General features: G+C 62.3%; 2 protein-coding genes across 7 annotated transcripts in view; both read right to left on the reverse strand.

Moving 5' to 3' along the window:
- Positions 1–21,576, reverse strand: part of RAI1 (retinoic acid induced 1) — a 102,378-nt gene that overhangs the window by 19,093 nt on the left and 61,709 nt on the right. Inside the window, exon 1 of one of the 6 annotated variants that reach the window (XM_072938553.1) lies at positions 5,067–5,554. The exons of the other annotated variants lie outside the window; for them this stretch is intronic. The gene's annotated coding sequence lies outside the window, so the exon portion shown is untranslated. Of the gene's footprint in view, positions 1–5,066; positions 5,555–21,576 lie in introns of those variants that run through there. 6 annotated transcript variants of the gene reach the window in all.
- LOC140686376 (uncharacterized) lies at positions 12,699–14,843 on the reverse strand. The gene is made up of 5 exons (XM_072940114.1): positions 14,654–14,843; positions 14,371–14,475; positions 13,578–13,992; positions 13,327–13,545; positions 12,699–12,804 (listed from the first exon to the last, which is right to left on the reverse strand). The coding sequence occupies exons 1-5, from the start codon at positions 14,841–14,843 to the stop codon at positions 12,699–12,701; spliced, it is 1,035 nt and encodes a 344-aa protein (XP_072796215.1).

Raw genomic sequence — 21,576 nt, forward strand, 5'->3', positions numbered from 1 at the left:
CTCACCAACGCAGCCTCCTCCAAGGACCCCACTGTGGAGATAGCTGGGACCTCAGGAGCCACGGGAATGGGAGCCTCCCTCCAGGGTCTAACCCAACAGAAGGACGGCCCACCCCACCCGCACCACCGCCCCGGACACCACCTGAGCACCACTGCTAGTTCCCTGAGGTGCCCATCCAGGAAGGAAGCCGCAACCCTACTTCTTGGAGTGGGGTAACAGGCTAAGTTCCCATCCACTGCGCAGTAAGTGGGCAGCAGAGTTAAGATCTCAACTTGGGTCCCTGCTTCTAAAGCTGTCTGGCTCCCCACACTCTGAGGTGCAGTTCCTGGGATGCGCGGGTCAGTAGGTCCAGACACCTGGGCCGGAGGGGCCCCCAGTGCAGGGGGTGCAGGGCAGATGGCCGGCTGCACCCTCCCCACGGTGAGATATGGGGCAGCCAGCAGGGATTCGGCAGCAGCTGTGCTGTGGGCGTCCAAGAGCCCTCTGTGGGGAGGGTCCGGGGAGAGCTTACCTATTACCAGCCTCATGCGCATCAGTCTCTCGTGCACAATCACTTTTACATCGTTTTACTCACCACTCAACAGAAAGCATCACCACCTCTCCCCAGCTCTGCCAAAACGAGGAAAATAAAAAGGGGGCTGCTGGGATACACACAGCTAAGAGGGGTGGGGTCACCCACACACTCAGAGCCCCAGGCCAGCAAGGTCAAGGCCTGGCCCAGACACTGGCACGGGAGCCCGAGGGGACTCACGGGGCTCCCAGTCTGCTCTGCTCCCCACCGACCTTGTGGGCGAGGGCACAGTATGGCTGACATAGGATCTGTGTGTCTGCTGGCTTTGAGGGGAGGCAGAGAAGGCCAGGAGAGAGGGCCCAACCTCTCACCCCAGCCTTGTCCTCGACACCCTGTGTGCTCCACCCACCTTGCCGTCCTGAGTAGGAGGAAGTGCACCAAGGTGCCAAGCTGATGGTGTGACTGGCTGCACACTTTGTGGCAGTAGGCAAGCCTTTCACCTCCCTGAGCCTCAGGGCCTTTGCACTGCCTTTCCTCTGCTGGGAATACCATTCTCAGGTTATCTACATGGCTCCCCTGGCTCCCTGGGCTCCAAACCTTTGCTTATGTCACTTCTCAGAGAGCTGTCACTAACCAGTATGTCTGAAACTCACTCTGCCCCCCACCCCCACTTCTGCTCCAAGGTAATAAGCCATATACGGCTAACTGGTTTTATTACTGGCCCTTCCACTTTAGAAAGTAAGTTCCATGAGACCAAGGATTTTTGCCTGTTTTGTTCACAGCCATATCTCCAAGTCCCCAAACAATCACTCTTTGAATGTATAAAATGTCACATCAACCCTATGAAAATACCCAGAATAGTGGGTGGAGGAACAGAGCACAAACGGGGGGCGGGGGGGCTCGTGGCTGCAACTCCTCCTCACCTTTGGGCCCCGCAGGTGAGACACTGGGCAGCAGGCACATGCAGAGGGAGGTGAGCCACTCCAGCAGGTGCTGCCTTGTGGGAACGAGGGCCCAGGGTACCAGGGCCTCTGAGCACTTTACAGAAAAGGAAACCTTTCATTTAAAAAGTGTTATCAACCAAGTAAAAAGTTTAACACCGAGTTCAAGAGAACTGGTCTGTGGGCTGTATTTGATCACAAACTCCCAGGTGTCCAGGGCAGATGGACCTTGGCCCGGCTGTGGCAGGTGAAGGAGAACAGGAGCTTCCAGAACCTTCTCTGGCCTGTGGGAGAAGCCCTGGGACCAGCATGAACCAGTTAAGCTGTGAAGCCCAAGGACAAGGACTGTGGGCTCGAGTGGGGGCCCTCAGGGAGGTGGGGTGCAACAGCCTTGGGAAGAGCGTGCAGAGAGATGGGACGGCAGGAGGCCTGAGGCCCGCAGCAGTGGTCATCCCCTCCTCCAGACCTTCCACCCTAGGCACAGATGAAGCCCTGTCACCTCCCCACTGGCCGATTCCCTGCAGGGCTCCCCAGTGGCGCTCACCACAGCAGTAATTACGTAATTAATGGTCTAATGAGCCGTTTCCAAGTACTCCCTCACTGGAATGTACTCTGATGAGGGCAGGGGCTTCATTTGTTGAGTCCTAGGCCCTAACCCTAGAAACTGATCTGAGCAGATGCCTATTAAATGCTGCCTGGATGGATGGACAGGTGGGATGGGTGAGGCCACGTTACCCAACCCTCACCACAGCCCTAACCTGCAAATCCTGGGGACAAGGTTGATGAGACAGGCCGGGAGGCCAGGACACATGCAACAGCCAACCAGGAAGGGAAGACAGAGCTTATGTTCGGCCCTGCACTGCCCACAGGTCACGGTCCCTTTTGCGCCTGAGCCCACCCGTCAAGCTCCGCTTACAGTTTGCGCAGGGGCAGAGCTGGGTGCTGAGGGTCCAGGGGAGAAAGCAGCATGGCTCTTGCCCTCCGGAGGCCAACAGACACACAGACAACTGCGGTACTGAGATACCCAGGTGGGGAGAGGTGGGGGCCAGGGCAGGCTGGAAGGAGGGAACCTAACTATCAGACGAAGGAGCAGCCTGCATGAGGCTGGAGGCAGGACGGAGCAAGCGGGGTGACTAAGGTCATCGCCCCTCCCCCACCTCAGATGGCCTGGCAGCTGCAGCCAGGGGTCAAGTGCCCTCTGTCCTCATGGTGCCAAATACCCAGCCATCCTGCAAAGTCACCCCCTTTTGTTAGCTGCCCGCATCCTGCTCCGGGAAGGGCCACTCTCCCACACTCCGCAGGGCTCGCCGGCCTGTGGCCCAAGCTCGAGGGGGTCTCTGGCTTGTTTCTGATGCGGGACGCCACTACTGTGTCCCCTCCCGGCCAACAGGGCCAGATGCTACAGGCAGGGAGCCGCCAGAAGCCACTTTCCGCAGAGCGCGCTGGAGGTCAAGCCTCCCCCTCCTGCAGAAGGTTAATGGAAGCCCAGAAAAGGGCAGCACCTTGTCCAGGATGTCCAGCAGGGCTGAGACGACGCAGCAGCTCTACCCTAGAGGACCCCTCTGCCAACCAGAAAATGAATCCGGAGCTGGGGACCGAAAGTGGGGGGCCAGGGCCTCCACTTGAATACCCAGCTTCCCAGAGGAGTCAGGGGACCCCCTCACTTCCCAGCCTGGGCAGAACCTCCCCTCCCTTCCCTGCCTCTGACACCCTGTCCATGCAGCATCCTGACAGCCCCTCCCAGCTGAGTTCCACCCGGGGAGCCAGGGAATTGGCGCCCCCCCCTCCCCCCAGCCCCAGGGGAGGAAGCCGCCTGTCAGGCCGCCACGGCGTGTCAAATCCTCTTGCTGCCTAATTGTGAGACGGCGGCGTTTAAAGAAACGCTTTTCTGGCCGCCTGCCACACCGCAAACTGCTTGGTATAATTTTATTATTAAGGAGAGAGAAAAAGAGGGAGGGGGTTGGAAGAGAGGGAGAGAGAGAAAGGGGGAGAGAGGAGGAAATTGCTTAGTCCGAGTCAGCTGGTGGAGTATTCTGCTCAATGTGAAAGCGGGCCGGCTTTCCAGTTGGCAAGCTGACTTCGTTAATTGCGCATTCAGTCTCTACTTAGGGTAATTGAAACGAAGCGGGGCCCAGGTCTGACAATTAGGGTCTGCGACGACGCCATTAACCCTTTCGCCCCCGCCCCCGCGGATCCCACGCACCGCGAGGAGCGGGGTTGGGGGGCGCCCGCCCCAGTGCCAGCAGAGTTAACACGGCGCGGGAGCTGGGCGCGGGCCGAGCGGGGGATGGGGAGCCGCGCAGGGTGTGCGGGGGTGTTTGCGGCCTCGCCGCCCCCCGCCCCCGCAGCCCCCGCAACAGATGTTTCAGCCGTGTAAGACAAAGGCAGAGCGCCTGCCGCTGCCGGGAGAAAATCCGCAGGACTCCCTCAGGGGCAGGTAAAATTTCACCTTCTATTTGAGTTCCCCTTGCCCGCCCCCGCCCGGTTTCCCGGCCTCTGCGCCAATCCGGAAAGCGCCACCAAAGACGCCGCGCCGCCGCCTCCGCCGCCCAACCCGCTGACCCCAGCAAGGTCGCGGCGACCTCGGGCTCCGCCAACCGCGCGCCCGCCCGTGCTCTGCCGGCGAGGGGCACCTCCCGCGCCGGCCCCTCCTGGGGCGCCCTGGTCCACGATCCCGCGATCGGAGGCGCCGGGAGCGAGGAAGGGGCGCTTTTCTCGCCACGAGGCGGAGGCGGTGCTGGACGCTGAGCGCCTCCCTCCTGCCCGCGCTGGGACCCCGGGGGCTGGCCCCCCCCGCCCCCATCATTCATCTCCCTGATTCCCGCTGTAGCCGCCCTCGGAAGTCAGCCGAGTGAAGCAGCTGTTCTTTGCACACTCCACTTGACCAAAGATGATGATAAATGAGGCCCGGGCTGCGTCGGGGACGCGGCGGCGGCCGCGAGAGGCGCGCAAGGCGGGGCGTACCGCCCGCACCCCTTCTCTGCGCCTTGGGAAGGGAGAGGACGCGAAGGACAGACGCTGCCGGGCAAAACCAAAGGCCCGCACTCCCCTTCCGGCGCCCTGCGCTACACCAGCGCCGGTGGAGAGGTGCGCCCTGAGCACCGGGGCCTAGGCGGAGACCCCCTCCTCGCGGTGGCGCGGCTGTCCGGCTGCCCGGCTCTCGCCGGCCCTGCCCACCCCCAGGCTCCGGTGCCTCAGCCCCCACCGCGCCCGGGCGCCCCCTCCCCGCGCCTCAAACCTATTAACACTCGTAAATAATGAATAATGGAGCGCTTCCCTCCGCCGAGCGAGGGTGCGGGCGGGGCCGCCGCCAGCTGCGCCCTGTCCTGGGGAGGGGGCGCCCCGGCCCGGCGCGGGGGTCGGGCGCGCGGCCCCGCACACGTGCAGCCGCGGCGCGCAGGCGGGCACTACGCCCGCCGAGGAGGGGGAATCCCGCTCTGCCCTCCCCAACGCCACCTCCCCTGGAGTCCTCTGGCACCGAACGAGGCGAGAGAGCGCGCGCGAGCTTCCCAGCCGGAGAGGGTTATTTTTAACCTGCCCCCCTTTCCGTATCTGCCTCTCGGGTTTGCGCGCCCGCCCGCCCTCCCCAGCAGCCGAGGACGCGGGCTCCTTACCTCGCTCGACGGCTCCGGACTCTGAGCGCCTCCCCCGGCCTGCGGCCCCCGCCCCTGCACGGGCATCGCGCGGCTAAATCTCAGCCTGGAAAGGACCGATTAGGAGCCGCGTGCCTTTCTGCGAAATATTGGAACCGGCTGGGGTGGGGGCGGGGAGCCCGGCGCACTCGTCCCCTCGCCTCCCTCCGCGCTCGCCGTGGCTGCGAGGCGGCTCGGTTCTCCCTCCGCAAACGCCGGGCGGCCCGGCCGGGGCTCCGAGCCCCCCTTTGGTTTTCGCCCTTCTCTCTTCAACGCCCACCCTTCTTCAGTCATCGACGAAGCTGGAGCTTCTAACACACGGACCCTCCGGCAGCGGCGGCGCCAAGTGGGGCGCTGCCTCCCCCATCCCCAGCCTCCTCCCTAAGCCACTCCAAACAAACACACCATTTAAACAGCAGCGGCCTTGCACACCAGCAACTTCAAGGCGGAACCGCCCGTGCCTGGGCAAGGGGCGCACCGGGGCCCCCTCCCCCACCCCTCCCTCCCAGCCCCTTCCCCAGCAGGCCCAGCAGCTCCGACCCCCTCCCCCTTCCTCAGGGTCCTGAGGCACAGGAAGTTCACGTCCACTCCCATTACGCTGCCCTCCAAAAGGCCACCCACCCAAACCCCAGCCTGTCCTTCCCCCAGAGGAGGGGGCGCAGAGGAGCTGGCTGAGCCCAGGAACCCCTGGGGGCTTTGACTGGTTCAGTCACTTGACATTTTCCAGACTCTGCTCAGGTCCAATCCTGGAGACCCACAGGCATAGACCCCTGACCACCTCCCTCCTGAATGACGTGGGGGCAAAAGAAACCGCTGGAAAACAGGGGGGCCTGGGGGGAGCACTGGGCTGGGAAGAGCGGGAAAGGGCCTTCCAGCCCAGTGGCAGCAAAGAACATGGCCTGTTCCGGAACAGGGCCAGATTTCTCTCCCCAGCTTAGCTGAAGGGCGGGCAGGGGTAGGGTGGGGGTGTGTGTGTGTGTGTGGGTGTGTGTGTGTGTCTGGCTGGGGGAGAGAGGGGTGTAATCCAGTGTGAGGACAGCTGGTCTGGTGACACCCTTGGGCCAAGTGGCTGGAGCAGGGGGCCTAGCTTGGCCTGGAGGCAAGGCACTTTGGGGGAAGGAGGGCCCTGAGCACATGCAGGGCCTGGCAGAGCAGAGGGAGGTTCTCCAGAGGCTTCTACCCCCAGCTAGCCTAGGTACATTGGGCCTGCTCACATCTCAGAAGTTCCCGGTGACCCTCAGACTGCTGGAGTGGGCCTAACAGCAGTGGCATGGGACAGCCTGCCCTCTGCCCTACCACGGCCAAGGTGCCCTCAAACTGCCCTTCTGGGAGGTGACATTACCTCTCATTTCACAGATGTGGAAGCTGAGCTCCAGAGTGGGGACAGGGCCACCGTGGGAGTCCTCCCCACTGTGGGCCTGTGGGTGGGGCATGCATGTTTGCTTTGCTTCCCAGCTGCTGGGCACCGGGGAGGTGTCCCCAGGCTCAAGGGCATGAGCTGCCAATGGGTGACAATGAAGCCCTGACTGGCTCCTTTGGAAGTTTTAGAAAATTGGATTTTTTTCGGGAGAAAAAAAAAAGCACAGGGGTTGGCATGGCGGGGAGCTGGAGAGAGAACTCACACTGCCCGCCGCCACCACCACCACCAGCCCCGCCCCCAGCTTCCTCCCGAAGGCCCAGCCACCCGAGGCACGAGGCCCTTCCTGAAGGCCCGTCTGCAGCTCAAGTGTAATGTCCCAGGGCCCTGTACCAGCGCTCTCTGAATGTGTGAAGCTCTTGGGGTGATGAATACACACTGTCACTTCGTTTAGGGCCTGGTGGCTTCGGGCAGTTCTAGCCCCCGCCCCCCGCAAACAACAGACAGCTCCTATTGTGATATTAAAGAGGGTCTCCATCTTGAGGCTGGATTCTGGGCAGGTGGGGGGACCCCTTCCAGATGAACAGCTGTGGCTACCTGGCTCCCCTGCTGCCCCTCTGCTGGGAAGGGAGCTTCCGTTTCCAGGCATGGCTGGGATGGACCGCCCGCTGCCCCCAGCTTCCCCTGGGAGGGAGTGGGGGTGGGTCCTGGCCAGCCCCCAAAACATGTAGCCTGGTGACCAGAAGCACTGGCCTTCAGGGAAAGCAGACCACGATTTCTGGTCCAGCGGCTGATCCCAAGACGGGCTGGGACCACTTTCCTCAGGACGGAAAATATTTGCCTTTGGTTTTCCGCTGCTGCCTCATCCCAGCCGACTTCCCCTCCTCCAGACAGCCACGAAACATGGAGGTGCTTGAGAGCAGAACCGAGGCGAGGGCAGCTGTCTGAGCCCAGTGTCCAGCTGTCTGAGCGGCACGCTTCCTCCCAGGGTGGACGGAGTACTTTCTGCCCGTGTTCTGGGCTCTTGTTTTCTCTGCCTACAGCTACAGGCCCAGCCCCCTCGGGCCTCACCTCCCAACTAAAGCAGACCCTTCCAGATCTCCCCCTCGGCCCCCCGCCCGGGCTCCCACCACTCAGCATCAGGGGAAAGAGCCCCTTCCAGCGGCACACAGCTAACTCACCATTTACAGACTCCGGAGAGCCCTGCTCTGGAAAGTTGCAGGAGAGGCCCCTTGGTCGGTCCTGCGATGCCCGTGGCCCCATGGAGAGTGGCAATCTTCTGCCCCTGAGAGGGGGGGCTCTAGAGAGATGTCAGTGTCACACCGGCCAGGCCAGCCAATTGTGAGGGCTCAGTGGAGGCTGGCTAAGCAGCTTTGGGGTACAGGGAGTTATCATCGGTCCCTACGCCGTCCCCACCCTGATGTAAAGACCTGGGCCCTGATGCCCCAGAGCTCTGAGTTCCAGTCTCAGCTCTGCTCACTATCTGCTGCGTGGCCTTGGGCAATTCACTTGCCCTCTCTGAGCCTCATGGTCCTCACCTGTAACCTGCCCTTCCCAAGGCCACACTGACAGGGTTCCCGCGAGACCGTGGGAGATGCTGTGCTTGGCGCCTGGGGGAGGCGTCCTAAAAGGTGGGAACTCCCAGCGCTCCAGTTCTGTCCAGACGGGACAAGGCCACCCCTTGCACTGCCTCTGCCTCCCAGGGAGCTGAGTGTGAGCTGAGGTCTTCAGGGAGGGCCTATAAGGGCTGACACCCCCAGGGCAGGGGAGGGCTTCTGGGACTGAGATTAAGGTCTGTCCACGGACCGTGTCCTGTCCCCCATGGCAGGTGGGCTGTCTCCCCGGCTGGAGCCTTGGTGTCTCTCCCCCACTGCCGTGGGTGTCTCAGATGGAGAGTGTGACGTGCTGGGTGCAGGACAGGGCCTGGGCTTCTGCACTTCCAGTAAGCGCCCAGGTGAGGCTGACTCCGCCAGCCTGTGGGCCACAGTGGGCCGCAGGCACTCAGCCCTCGGAGACTCCTGTCCTGCCTTGTCCCAGAGGCCGGGCTCGGTGAGGGGGTTCAGGTCCTGTCCTGTCTGAGGAAGGCAGTCCAAGAACCAGGGCCAGGCTGTGGCTCAGCCCTCCTGCTCCCACACCCCCCACCCCCGACCCGACCCCCTCCAGGGGTACAAGCACTTGAGACCCCAGCAGGGGTCCGCGGGCCACAGTCCTGGGGCAGAGGGCTTACCCGTACAAGCAGGAAACAGCTCTTCCAGCCTCCGGGGCCAGGGGTTGTCCTGATAAGCACTTCCATCTACAAACTTCATCCTCACAGCAGTCCTGGGGGTGGGTCCCTGATTGCCCTCCTTTTACAGGTGACAGCACTGAACCTGGAGACCTGACGCCCGGGGTCACACCCTTGGCGGGGGCACAGGGCCTGCAGGGCTGGACTCTGGTTCTCTGGGGCTGGGCCTGCAGATATGCCCAGCCTCTGCAGACTTCCTCAGGAAACAGCCCGCTTCTGCACCACCGAGGCAGGTGTGGATACAGCATGCTGTGTTTCCCTGGCTGGCCCCTGGTCTGGTCAGGGAGGTGGCGGGTAAGCCAGTACAGTCTCTTGGAGAGCTTTTGGCACACGGACCTGAATAAAAACCAGGTGTGCCCTCTGCCCCAGCAGTCCTGCCCCCAGCGTTGCCCAGGGTCGTCCGCACAAGGAGATGAACTGCAGTGTCGTCTGCAGGAGTGAAAGAGCAGGGAGCCCCCAGGTGTCCTTCCCGGGGGATGAGGGAATACATGCGGGAATTCCATATAGCAGGGTAGGAGACAGGAAGGGCTTTGGGTATTAATGGGGTGCAGCCCCCAAGTTGGGTGAGAAAAGCACAGTGCTGACAGTGCAGAGATATTTGTATAAAAGAGGAAAGTGTATTCGATTTCCTCCACCCCCCCCCACAAGCATGTGCCACCTACTTAAGATCTTAAACCGTCTGGATGAATTTCCGCCCCCTGGGCTCTGCAGGTGGGTGAGGAGCCGCCTGGTGTCGGGCGCCCATCTGGCACGGCCACTTTCCAGCTGTCTGACGGCAGAAGGCCAGTGGCCATCAAGAGGAGGGGACGAGGCCCAGCCCTACTGCATCCTGCCATGGACAGTAGGTGGGACGGGGTCACTCCCCCTTTTTACAGATGATGAAACTGAGGCCCCATCCAAGGTAGGGGGACCAAACCCGAACCGCTGTGGAGGCCGTGTCCTCACCTCCTGTGGCACAGCGCTGTCGGATACACAAGCCAGGACTGGGTCAAGCCCTGAGCTGGTGGGACAGGGACCTTCATACACGGTGGGCCCAGGGCTCCCCGGGGCTGCTCCTGGTCTGTAGGTCACCCAACTGCCCACTGCATTTCTACCAGCACAGTGCTTTCCTTCACTCATCAAAACAAAGGCAACACGTTATAAAATTTACAGGCCGAGGCCACTCTGGGCTTCCATGGGCCCTGAGACGGGACTGTGAGGGCGTGGCCCACAGGGAGGGCTCGGGGAACACTGGGGCCGCGTCCGGCGGCGACCACCTCCAGCTCATGGACCTGACCCCTCTGCCGTGAACAGGAGTGAAAGTCGCCCTTCGGAGGTGGTGTTTCAAAGGACAATGCCCAAGAAGGGCCTAACAAGCAGACTGTTATTTCTAAAAGGTAAATATTTATAGTTTTTTCTAACAGAGGGAAAGTTCAGGAAAATCCCCGACCGGTCCCAGAGCTGGCTGCGGAAGCGGGGCCGGGAGGGCGGAGCTCCTGGGAGTGACAGGGGCCCGGCACTGGCCTCCAGCATCTCGTGCCTGCCCAGGTGGGCGGACACGCCGTCCTGGCACAGGGGCCCGGCGGGCAGTGGCCGGCACGCTGGGCGGAGCAGACTTGGCCAGCTGTCTGGAGGCCCCCACAGCCCCAGGCCCGTGGAAGGAGGCCTCAGAAAGGCCCCTGTGTCCATCCTGCTCTGGGCTGCCCTGCTCAGACCAGAACCTCCTGTCTTTGGAAAGAACATCAAGTACCGAGGTTGCTGCTGCCTCGCTGCGTGACCTCTGGTGTGTCATCCCACCTCTCTGGGCCGCCACGTCCTCACCCATAACAGGGCCAGTGATAAGTGCCCAGCTCACAGGGTTGAGCAAACAGCCAATGAGAAGATGGATATAAAAGTGCTCTGTCATCATCGCCCTCACAGCTCATTCTCAGTGCCCAGCCGTGTTCTAAGAAGCAGTCTATGAACTTCAACTTCTCTTACAGACGAGGCAGCAGAGGTACAGAGAGGTTAGGTGCTTGTCCAAAGTCACACAGCTTATGAGGGGCAGAAGTGTGGTGACAGGTAAATGATGGGAGGCCTCATATTATTACCATGAAGACTGGCCAACTTCAAACTCAGTTCCCAGAGGCAGCTCTGGCCCGTCTAGGACACTCCAGGAGGGGTGCGTGGCTGTGGCTGGATGTGACCCTTGTGGCAGGCACCGGGGCAGAGGGAACTCCCTCGGGCACTGGGATTTCAAGTCCCCTGTTTCCTGCGTGCCCTCCTTGTGCTGGGCCTTCTTTCCTGCCCCAGCCTAATCCCCAGAGAAATTGCCAAGGATCACATGAGCACCCCCATTTCACAGACAGCACGGTTAAGGCCTGGAGGCAAAGGGAATCTCTGATTCGCACCAACACCTGGATTCGAACTCAGCCCATCTGGCTCCAAGTCTGTTCCTTAGGGCATAGGTCCTGGATGCAAGCAAGAGCAGTGGGCATCTGCATGCCCTTGGGGAAGAAGCGTCTTGGAGGGCCGCAGGGCCCTGGGGAAAACTTGTTCTGTCCCGCGCACTTCCTGGGGGCACCTATTCTACTGCCTCTGGGCCTCCACCTTTGCTCCGGCAGGGTGGACCATTTTACAGACAGAGAAATTGAGGCCCACTGAGGGGCAGGCTTGCCCAGGGTTCAGAACCCCACTTTCTGGTGCCTATGGGTTCCCCTCACAGATCACACGGCCCCCCATCTACTCTCGCACCCACCCAGCCACCCACCCACCATCCAAGCAGTTGCGATTCTCTGCTGTGTGCACCCCAAGTGCTAGGGACGGGGCGGCCAGAGGCAGCCGTGGGCTTCGGAGCCTCCTGGAGGAGGTAGGGGAGTGCCGAAGCACGGGGACGGGCCCTAAAGCACACCTGAGTGGGAACGTGGGGTCAAGAGGGGCTTCCCAGAGGAACACCTTCATAAAACCTAAAGGAGGCGCCAGAGTTAGTGAGGGAGAGAGGAGAGGCCCCCGGAGGCAGGCGAGCGGCAGAGAGGCCGAGGAGGACGTGGGCCTGGCTGGCAAGCTGAGTAAGAGGGATGAGAGAAGGCAAATGGACAGGGTCCACCTGGTGTGAGGCCTCGTGGGCCCTGAAGACGCCATGGACTTTGTGCTGAGGGCAACGGGGAGCCACAGAGGGTGAGGAAGGGCCAGGCCCTGCAGCGGTGGGGAATGGATCGGTGAAGGGCATACGAGTGGAGGCCAGGAGGCCAGCGAGGAGGGGGCAGGACTGCTCCAAAGAGAGGAATGAGCCAGACAACGTGGTGGCAGAGGGCCAAGCAGGAGGGGTGAGAGTTGACGTGTCCAGGACAGGGCATCAGCGGGACTTGGCCCCAAACCCACCCACGGCTGGGGTTTCTCCAGAACCGTGCTCCCAACCCACTTGGCGACACCAGCCACCCCGGGCCGGAGGTGCTGCCTTGACCCACTGCCTTCAGACCTGCCTCACCAGAGCCTCCAGGTGCACCAAGTCTGGTTCAGAGATCCCAGAATGTCAGAGCTGGGCAGGGGGTGGGGGGTCAATGCCCTTAGCACGTCTGAGGCCCAGAAAGGGCAAGGGGGCCACAGAGCATGGGGGTTCAGGGCCACTCCCCCGGCCTGTGTCTGTAGCCTCCCCTCTCCTACTTCAGGCCTTCTGTCGCCCTGTCTCACTGCAGGGACAGTGTGACATTGAGGCCTGGGCAGCGGTGGCCTCCCCCAGTGGAGGCCTCCCTGGCACTGTTGTCTGGGCGAGGGTAGGATGCAGCTCCTAGCAAAGGGATGAGAAGATGTGAGAGTCCCTTGGGAGAGGGGTGGGCCCAGCGCAGCCCCCCAGACCAGCCTCGGTGATGGACAAGGCCCGGCCGGCCCCTCTGCCCCTCACCTGGAAACAGAGGCCGTGGAGCTGTGGCTGGGACTCGGGGAGACGTCAGAGGGAAACCCCAGGCAGCCCGTCCTGGCACTTCTCTGCTGCAGCTCCGTCTCCATTCCTGGCCCCTCATGTCTGGGTAAACCTGACCCTCAGGGTCCACATGACACCCCCGTGGCCCCAGAGCTCCTCTGTCACTTCCCCGCCCACCCGCAGAGCCAGCGCCAGGAGGATTCTGTCTCCCAAACACACTGCGTTTAGAGATCACCCCTTGTTCTCTCTCACGGGGTGCAAAGGAGCAGCTAATTGGGCCTTTGATGGATGTGAGTGAGCCCAGGGTCGTGGGCCTCACGTTTGTCAAATGAATGGGTGAGTGAGTGGATGGGTGGGTGGGTGAGTGGTGGATGGATGGGTGCGTGAGTGGATAGATGGATGAATGGGTGGATGAGTGGATGGGTGAGTGAGTGGGAGGTGGGTGGGTGTGCGAGTGGGAGGTGGGTGGGTGCGTGAGCGTGCGTGAGCGGGTGGGTGGGTGAGTGGATGGATGGATGGATGGGTGGGTAGGTGGATGGGTGAGTGGGTGGGTGAGTGAATGGATAGGTGGGTGGGTGAGTGAGTGGATGGCTGGGTGCATGGGTGGTGAGCGAGTGGGTGGGTGGATGGATGGATGAATGGGTGGATGGATGGGTGAATGGGTAGATGGGTGGGTGGATGGGGTGGGTGAGTGAATGGATAGGTGGGTGGGTGAGTGGATGGCTGGGTGTGTGGGTGGTGAGTGAGTGGGTGGGTGGATGGATGGATGAATGGGTGGATGGATGGGTGAATGGGTAGAGGGTGGGTGGGTGGATGGGTGAGTGGGTAGGTGAGTGAATGGATAGGTGGGTGGGTGGTGGATGGATGGGTGGGTGGGTGAGTGGATGGATGGATGAGTGGGTGAGTGGATGGATGGATGGATGGGTGGGTAGGTGGATGGGTGAGTGGGTAGGTGAGTGAATGGATAGGTGGGTGGGTGAGTGGATGGCTGGGTGTGTGGGTGGTGAGTGAGTGGGTGGGTGGATGGATGGATGGATGGGTGGGTAGGTGGATGGGTGAGTGGGTGGGTGAGTGAATGGATAGGTGGGTGGGTGGGTGGTGGATGGATGGGTGGGTGGGTGAGTGAGTGGATGGGTGGATGAGTGAGTGGATGGATGGATAAGTGGGTGAGTGGATGGATGGATGAGTGGGTGAGTGGATGGATGGGTGGATGGATGAGTGGGTGGGTGAGTGAATGGATAGGTGGGTGGGTGAGTGAGTGGATGGGTGGATGAGTGAGTGGATGGATGGATGAGTGGGTGGATGGATGGGTGAATGGGTAGATGGGTGGGTAGGTGGATGGGTGAGTGGGTGGGTGAGTGAATGGATAGGTGGGTGGGTGAGTGGATGGCTGGGTGGGTGGGTGGTGAGTGAGTAGGGGGTGGGTGGGTGAGTGGATGGATGGATGAGTGGGTGAGTGAGTGGATGGATGGATGGATGGCTGGGTGGAATTCCAGCCCCAAGCAAAACCACTGCTACTTTCGTCAGCCTGACCAAAGTAAGACTTATCAAGCCTTCTAAGAACACGGCAGGTAATTTCCAGGGCCCCTCTGCTATCTCCCTTATGACGCCTGAGCTGGGAAACTGGGGCACGGCGGGGGGCACTGGACCCCGGCTCCTGTCTCCACATGCCGTGACCTCCAGGGCCTCCAAAGCTCAACCAGAAGCCCCCTTTCCTGGGCCCTGCTCCCACCTGGGGCTCCCACAGACCCCTGGGAGTCCCCCTGACCTGTGAGTGTCCCCAGGCTCAGGGCCATGCGAAGAGGGAGGGGTGCCTGCCTGCTGAACCCGCCTGGCAGCTCTGCAGCGCTGGAGAGAGCAGGACGTTTGTCATCTGTGAGGACAGTGGGGATGGTTTAAGGTGAAATTTAAGCCCATTAGTGCTCAGCTAATGACATCAGCAGCAACGGAGAAAACGAAGATGGCAGGGTGTGTGAGCGCCCATAAATCGTCAGGGCTGGCGCCGCCTCCGTCCTTGGGCCTGGCTCCCCGGCCCCTGCCCCGCCGCCCACCGCCCCGGCCCCGCCAGGCCCCACAGGCCAGGCCCCCAGGGTCAGCGTGCAGCTGGGGCCTTAGCTGGGGCGTGAGAAAAGAGTCGGCCAGGGAGCCCAAGCGTGGAGGCAGCGTCTTCTTAATCTCCCTCCTTTTATAACTTCTGTCTTTTTTATGCTCACGCAAGGATCCCAGCTCAGCCGCCGGCATCTCTTCCCCGGGCTCAGCCGTCTCCCTGCAGCTAATGCCTGACAGCTCTGTTTATGTCTCCCCATAATTCTCCAGTTTTATGTTTTTTTTTCGGGGCCATTAAGCTCCCAGCCATAGCTCCTTCCTCTGCCCCCGCCTGCCTTTGCCCTTGAGGCCTGGCAGCCCCGCCGCCCTTGGGGAGAAGGGCTGTCCTCTCCCAGCAGGTGGACAAGGACCTCGGCCAGAGCCCTGGCTCAGGATGGCCTCCCTGCCACCAGCCCCCTCACCCCCATCCCAGTCTCATCCCACTGTCCCTGGGGAGACAGGACACACCCGCTGGGCCTCAGAGGGCCCAGAGCAGCCAGGGCACCCTGAGGCCCCCTCCTCTCCACAGATCTCGCCCTCTGCCCTAGCTTCGCTGTGGCCCGTCTCGCAGGAAGCCCCCAAGTCCTCAGTGCCTCCGCCTCAGGCCCCTTTCTCTGACCACCCTCTCTGTCCTCACCACCACAGCCCGGATCTGGCCTCATGTCACCTCACGCTGGGTTCCCAGCCTCTGCCTGTAGCAGCCTCTCCCAAGCTCTGCTCCAGGTGCTCCCCGGCTGAAAAGCCTTCAGTGGCTCCCCATTGCCTTCACCTACCTGAGTCCCCATCGGCCAGACCTCTGCAAGGCCCCGCACCCCCGCCTCTCTAGTCCAGATCAGAACTCAGGTGGCCCCAGCAGGGTCTGCCTCCTCCGCCCCAGGCTGGTTAGCCCCTTCTGGGGGGCCCTCCCCATCAAGGCGGGTCAAATCCAAGGCAGTGGGGACCTCGGGGGGCGTCCCCTGACCTCCTCGGCCAGAGCAGCTCTTCCCCTTACCCACATCCGTCCCTCCTGCGGCTCCTACACTCATCCCTGGTAACCCCGACAGATGCTGGGCCTCCTGCGCACCTGCCCACGGCGGGTGCCTCTCAGAGCCTCGACTCCCCCTCAAAGCATGGGGCAGGGTCCCCAGGGCGGCAGGCCGGGACGGGGGCCTACACCAGGCCAGAGTCACCCCACAATGCTGACTGGGACTTTGGAAGACAGAGCATCCCCTGGACCCCAGGCCCTGCTCCTCCAGGGAGACCCACGGCCCCCGAGGCTCAGAGCCATTCCTTCTCTGCTCTTTTTAAATTTCCGCCTTTCGTTCCTGCTGAGCTGCCTTTGCAGCCAGAGGCCCCCGGCCTGCCTGCCCAAGTCCTGGGGACCCTTCCCCGAGTCGGCACTCCTGGCCCTGTGACCAGCCTCTGGATGTCAGGTGGCCTGATCCCCACCTCCCCCATGGGTGGGTGGGCGCTGGGGCCTTGAGGAGGTGGGAAGGAAGCCGCCCGTGGGGCACTGGTGCCAGCGCTGCGGCCCTGTGGCTCATACTCAGTCGTCCTGCATCTCCGCAGCAGGCCTGGCTGCAGCCCCCTGCCCTGCACACCCAGCTGGCATCCCACTCAGAGGACCTCTGCTCTGTGTGTACCACCGTGCACACAGCCCCTGGCTGAGCCTCCACGTAGCCTAGGCTGGGCACTGGCCCCACCGGACACTGATCTCCCGGGACTGGGGTGTCCCGGCCCGCCTCCACCTCACCAGCGGCTCTCAGCACAACCATGTGCCCGTGTGAGCCAGACGACCCAACGGACCTGCTGTTTAGGGCAGCACCAGCGTCAGAATTTGAGGGGCCCAGTGCAAAATGAAAATGGGGATCTCTGCTCAAAAGCCTTGGTCTCGGGACGGCAATACAGCGGCATTCGACCAAGCACAGGCACTCGGAGTACAGGCTTGGGTGGCCGCGCAGGGTGCAGGCCCACCCCACTCCGTGCCCAGGACCACGAGTCACACCCACGAGGTCACAGGTCACAAAGACTGTGAGAGGGAGGATAGTTCCTATCGCCTGAGCACTCACTCCGTGAGTGCTTTGCATATATGAAGTCAACAAACCGCCAGCACCACCAGACCCTACAGGCAGTGAAAGGGGGGCTCCAGGAGGACCACGCGGCAGGAAAGGGCTGGGGGCAGGGGCGTGCCCAGTCCAGGCTGCGACTCCAGGGTGGGGGCTCCAGCTGAGCCACACGCCAGGAAGACACCGAGACCCCACAGAGGTGCAGAAACTAGGCTCAGAGAGAGTGCCCGACGCCTGCGAGATCACACAGCACAGCAGGACCCCCAGATCCCAGCCCTCAGCAGCCCTATTTCCAAAGACTTGGGCAAGTGTTCACGACCTGGTGCGTAATAAAAAGGTCCAGTGCAAAGTGAGCAGACACAAGATGCCAGCTCAGTGTCTCCAAGGGGCCTGGAGGTAACTTCTGTTCTCTTTTCCACATCCTGTGTTATTTTCTATTATTTTTTCCAGCGGGGTGAGGTTTTTAAAAAGCCCGACAGCTCGGAGTTTCGGGGATGAACGAGGAACGAGGGTCTGTGGAGCTGAGTTCTGGCCAATGGCGTCACAGGGATTTACCCCTTCCCGAGGCCCGCAGCTTCGGGTCTGCGACGGGTCTGGGCCGTCCCAGGGTGGCTGAGGGGCTGGAGGGCTGCTCAGGACGTCCCTGCCTGGCTCTGGGAAGGGCTTCCGGGAGTCTTGGCATCACCCTGGCTGGTTAGGAAGCAGGTCCCAGCGGGTGCTGGTGTCCACTGGCAGTGCTGTCCTGCTGGACCACCACCCTGGCCCCTACTGGTCCCCGCCTCCCTCCTTCCTTCCCACGTCCCCCAGGCCTCCCTGGAACTCGAGTCACTCCACCCTCTCCTGCTCACAGCCCACTGGATGTCCCGGCCCCCAGCTGGCCCCTGCCACCCTTTCTGGCCCCATCTCCCAGTACCCGACGTTCCCGCCTCCAAGCCCCTGCACTCCCTGCCTGGGGCACCTTCCTTGGCACCTGCTCCCCAGCCCAAGGCAGGCGGCTGCTCCCAGTTCCCCGCCACGCTGTGGCTGCTGGGCAGTGATCAAGACCACGTCACACTGGGCCCATCCGCGTGCCTGTCGCCCCAGAGGACCCCACGGGCTAATGCAGGTCCCGGCGCTGTGCTAGGCCCAGGGAATCCGCCGACGGTCCCCTCAGCCCCTTGGAGGTGGGGCTGGGTTGAGGCCCCCCAACCCTGGGCCGATGCCAGGCCTTCAGCAGACAGCGCTGGCCTCCTCCCGCCTGAGAGTCCCCAGTCTGCGGCCTGAGAAGAGCTGACAGCTGCTTACTAAGAACCGGCCGAGTGACAGCGCACCCGGTGGCCGAGAGGCGGCGGCTCACATCAAAGCCTCATTTGTCTTTTTCCTGTGCGGCACTGGGACAGTTTACATAAAGAGCCCCACATGTGTCTGCCACAGAGATGCATTTCTTCCCACAACTGGCCAGCATCCCCCTTGGCTCCCCCAGATGCCCTTCCCTCGGCGCCTTGCCCGCTTCTCTGAGCAGGGGTCTTGGGGACCACCCTGTGCCTGGGTCACCCAGACACTGGGCCGGGGAGGCCAGCCAAAGAAGACCCAAACCACGTCTACCAAAACAAAAACTAAAACCAACCAACCCGCTAGGGCTCGGGACTGGGGCCATGCACTGCACCAGGGGCCTGAAGGTCTCAGTGGGGCATTGCCGTGGCCTCTGGTGAGTAAAGGGGTTTTGGCAGGACCAGGGCTGGCCGTGCCGAGCGAGTCACCCACCAGCACTGCCCCGGCCGGAGAGCCGGGCCTTCCTGCGGCAGGGGGTCCAGGGCGCAGCCCCTGCCCCGCCAAGGTGTCCTGAGTGAGGGGACGGCCGCAGAGCCTGGGTCGGCTCCAGGTGAGGTTCCCAAATAGTCTGGATTTCCAACAGCAGAAGCCCCCCGTCCTCCTGGCTTCGTTTTGGCAAAGAATCACCCTCTCCTGGCTCCTCTAGTTTATGTCCGGCACCTCGTAATAGCCTATGGTGAAGAAGAGTAGGAAAAGATACATACGTGTAACTGAATCACTACACTGCACCCGAGAAACGAACACAACGCTTCAGTGAAACATGAAGTTAAAAAAGTAAAGCCACTCCAAGAGGTGGTCCCATGATCCCTGACCCCGGCCAGGTCTTTGTCCCCCATGCCCAGGGTGAGGGAGCCTCCTGTGAACCCCCGAAGGGCCTAGGTCTCCTCGAGACTCAGGTGGGCTCGGGGAGCCCCTCACACGTGCACCCAGCAGATGTGAGCTCCAGGCATTAAGACGACGACCGTTCCTGCCCGCGCTGTCCCCGTGTGACACACACAGTGAGGCCTGCGTGTCACCGTGTGGGGCTGAACACGCAGCCCCTGCCTGGGCCCTGCTCTAAGGGATTCTGGGAGCACTGACAGCATGTGGCCAAGCCCCAGGGGAGACGAGACTGCACTGGGGCCATTTCTGAGGCTGAGGGCGCTGAGGGCCCAGCCCACCCTCCGCCTCCCAACTCCTGCCTGGGTCACTGCCTAGGCCTCCCCCCGTGTCCAGGGGGCCGTCTCACACCCCCAAGACCACGGCAATTCCCCGTCCAGACACACCGCATTCCTGGGTGTTCCCAGACACTCCCGCTGGCTCAGTCACAGGGTCCTCAAACTGCAAGCTGCCCCAACGTCCTGAGAGGTGGAGGGTGAACCACACGGCAAGGAAAACCACCACGCCGGCCACACACGGCCCGGGTGAGCCAGAGAGCTGGACCCCCGAGACCACACGGATGAAGTCCACAAGCTGACGCGCAAGGCCTCGGGGACCCAGGGACACCGGGGGACGCGGGGCTGCGGCTGCACGTGCTGGTCAGCTGTGCAGCCAAGACCCTTGCCCTTCTCTGCCCTCAATCCGTGGACAGTTACAAAGTAAAGCCAACGAGACCTCAGCCTCCTCCACTCCAGTCTCCTGAGGCTCCTCGCACTGCTCCGAGTGAAGGATGGAACCAGCCATGGCCCACGGGTTCAAGGTGAGCCCACCTCCAAATATTCCTGTTCTCCTCGGTCAGTGGTGGCGCGCATGTCCCCCCAACCCCAAGAAGGCAGGATGGCCACATGCCCGCTTCGGTCAGTGGAATCCAAGTGAAAGAGACATGTTGCTTTAAGAAAAAGCTCAGTGAGCCGGGGTGCCTCTGTCCCTCTCCCCCTGGGACAGGCAGCGCTCAGAAGGCTGCTGCCGGCTGCCAGGGGGCCTGTGACAGCACCAGTGAGGGAGAGGCCCTGTTTCAAGGTGCTGATCTTTCGGGGATGCCTGTTACGCAGCCCACCCAGCCTGTCCCCTGACAAGCTCTGGTCGTGAGCCCCGTGGAGTCTCTGCTCCAGGCATGTTAGCATCTCAGCTGTTCAGACGCACCTGGTTCCTTCACGTTCTGAGCCCTTGTGCCTCTGCCCAGCATCCGTCTCCCTGCCCTGCCCAGGAGGACGGCCGCCTGCTGCTCCCTGGGCACTCGGGCAGGGCTGGCTTTTCCCTCCTGTGGACCCCACAGCCCCAGCCTGTATCCCCTCTCCTGCTGTCAGAGGCTCCACGCGGGCAGGCATGAAGTCAGGCAATGGTCCTCTCCCACAGGACGTGCTGGTGGGTAAAGGCACACAGGACTGACCTCCAGCTGCTTGGGAGGGACTTCAAAGGCAGCCCATGCCCTTGACCACAAAGCCAGGGGCAGCCTGGGAGGCTGTGGACACCTGGCCATCTCTAGGACCCTCCCAGACCTGCAGAGTGGTCAGCACGCTCAGAACAGTTTGTCTTACATCCATCCTCCCTCCCCCAGTTTCTAAGGGCTGCCATGCCCCCCAAGGGCCTCTTAATGGCTGGGGAAGTTTGGGAGTGCAAGGATGGATCTGGGGGCACTCGGGAGAAACGGTGCTGCCAGCTAACCTTTCTAGGTGATATAGATGGGAATCCCAGGGAAAGAACATCTTTTCCAGAAAGGCCTCCGCTTGAGGCCACGTGAGGAAGGAATGATCTCAGCTCAGTACAGCCCTGGGCCCTCCCAGGGCAGCAGGGTTTCGGAGTGGCCAACCACTGGGGGCCCCAGGGAAGCCTCCGCCCAGTCTAGCTTCCAGCCCTGGTGACAGGACAGGGCAGAAGGAGGGCAGCGCAGCAGGGGTCTGGGTGCAAGGAGCACAGGCCCCACAGACCCTGTGTCCAGGGGGCTCTTGGTTCCACACGTCGTCTCCACCTGCCCCTCGCAGGGCCCCACCCAGAACAAGAAGCGTGGGAGCAAAGGTGACAGCTGTGGCCGCAGCTGGGAAGGCTCTGAGCAGGCATCTCACCTTCTGTGTGCTGCATGGGAGAACCTGGAAGCTCAGAGAGGGTGGGTGACTTGCTCAAGGTCACACAGGGATGCTAGTGCTGGGGGCTCGCTCTCCCGCCTTGATGGGGGGACCCTCACTGCCAGGGGCAGGCCTCCCCCTCGGGCCGGCCTGAGCCCCTGAGCTCGGCCTGCACCACCCACGTGAGGGCGTTCCTCTCTGGCCCTGCCCCCTTCCCTGCACATACTCCACCCACACTGGCTTCTCCCAAAGGCTGTGCCCGACCGCCTGACCTTTGCACATGCCATCCCTCTGTCTCCTCACTCTGCCCCATGGACCCTCCTCCTGAGCCCGCTCCACCCCCTGCCCCTCCCTCACTCCCAGCCCTGCCCCCTGCTCAGACGCCCTCTGGCCTGTCTCCCATCTCCCAGCCTGGCATTCAGGGGTGACCCCCACCCAAACTCCCAGCTCCCAAACCTCACGCCCAGCAACAATAAACCGCCAGGAGCTATCTGCACCTACCAGTTCTCGCTCTCACTCTCCCTTACTTTCAGGTTCTCTCTCTCCATGACT

Source organism: Vicugna pacos, chromosome 16 (genome assembly GCF_048564905.1).
Source record: "Vicugna pacos chromosome 16, VicPac4, whole genome shotgun sequence".
Lineage (NCBI taxonomy): Eukaryota > Metazoa > Chordata > Mammalia > Artiodactyla > Camelidae > Vicugna > Vicugna pacos.

What these genes read in the sequence shown, in the direction of transcription:
- LOC140686376 (XM_072940114.1), bottom strand. Translation starts at nt 14,843, where the DNA reads ATGCCGGCGGCTGAGCTGGGATCCTTGCGTGAGCATAAAAAAGACAGA. An exon ending in GAGCCTGGGGACACTCACAG is followed by an intron (nt 13,993 to 14,370) that starts GTCAGGGGGACT and finishes CCACCCACCCAG; the next exon opens with CCATCCACTCACCCACCCAC. An exon ending in ACTCACCACCCACACACCCA is followed by an intron (nt 12,805 to 13,326) that starts GCCATCCACTCA and finishes TTTGGGAGACAG; the next exon opens with AATCCTCCTGGCGCTGGCTC.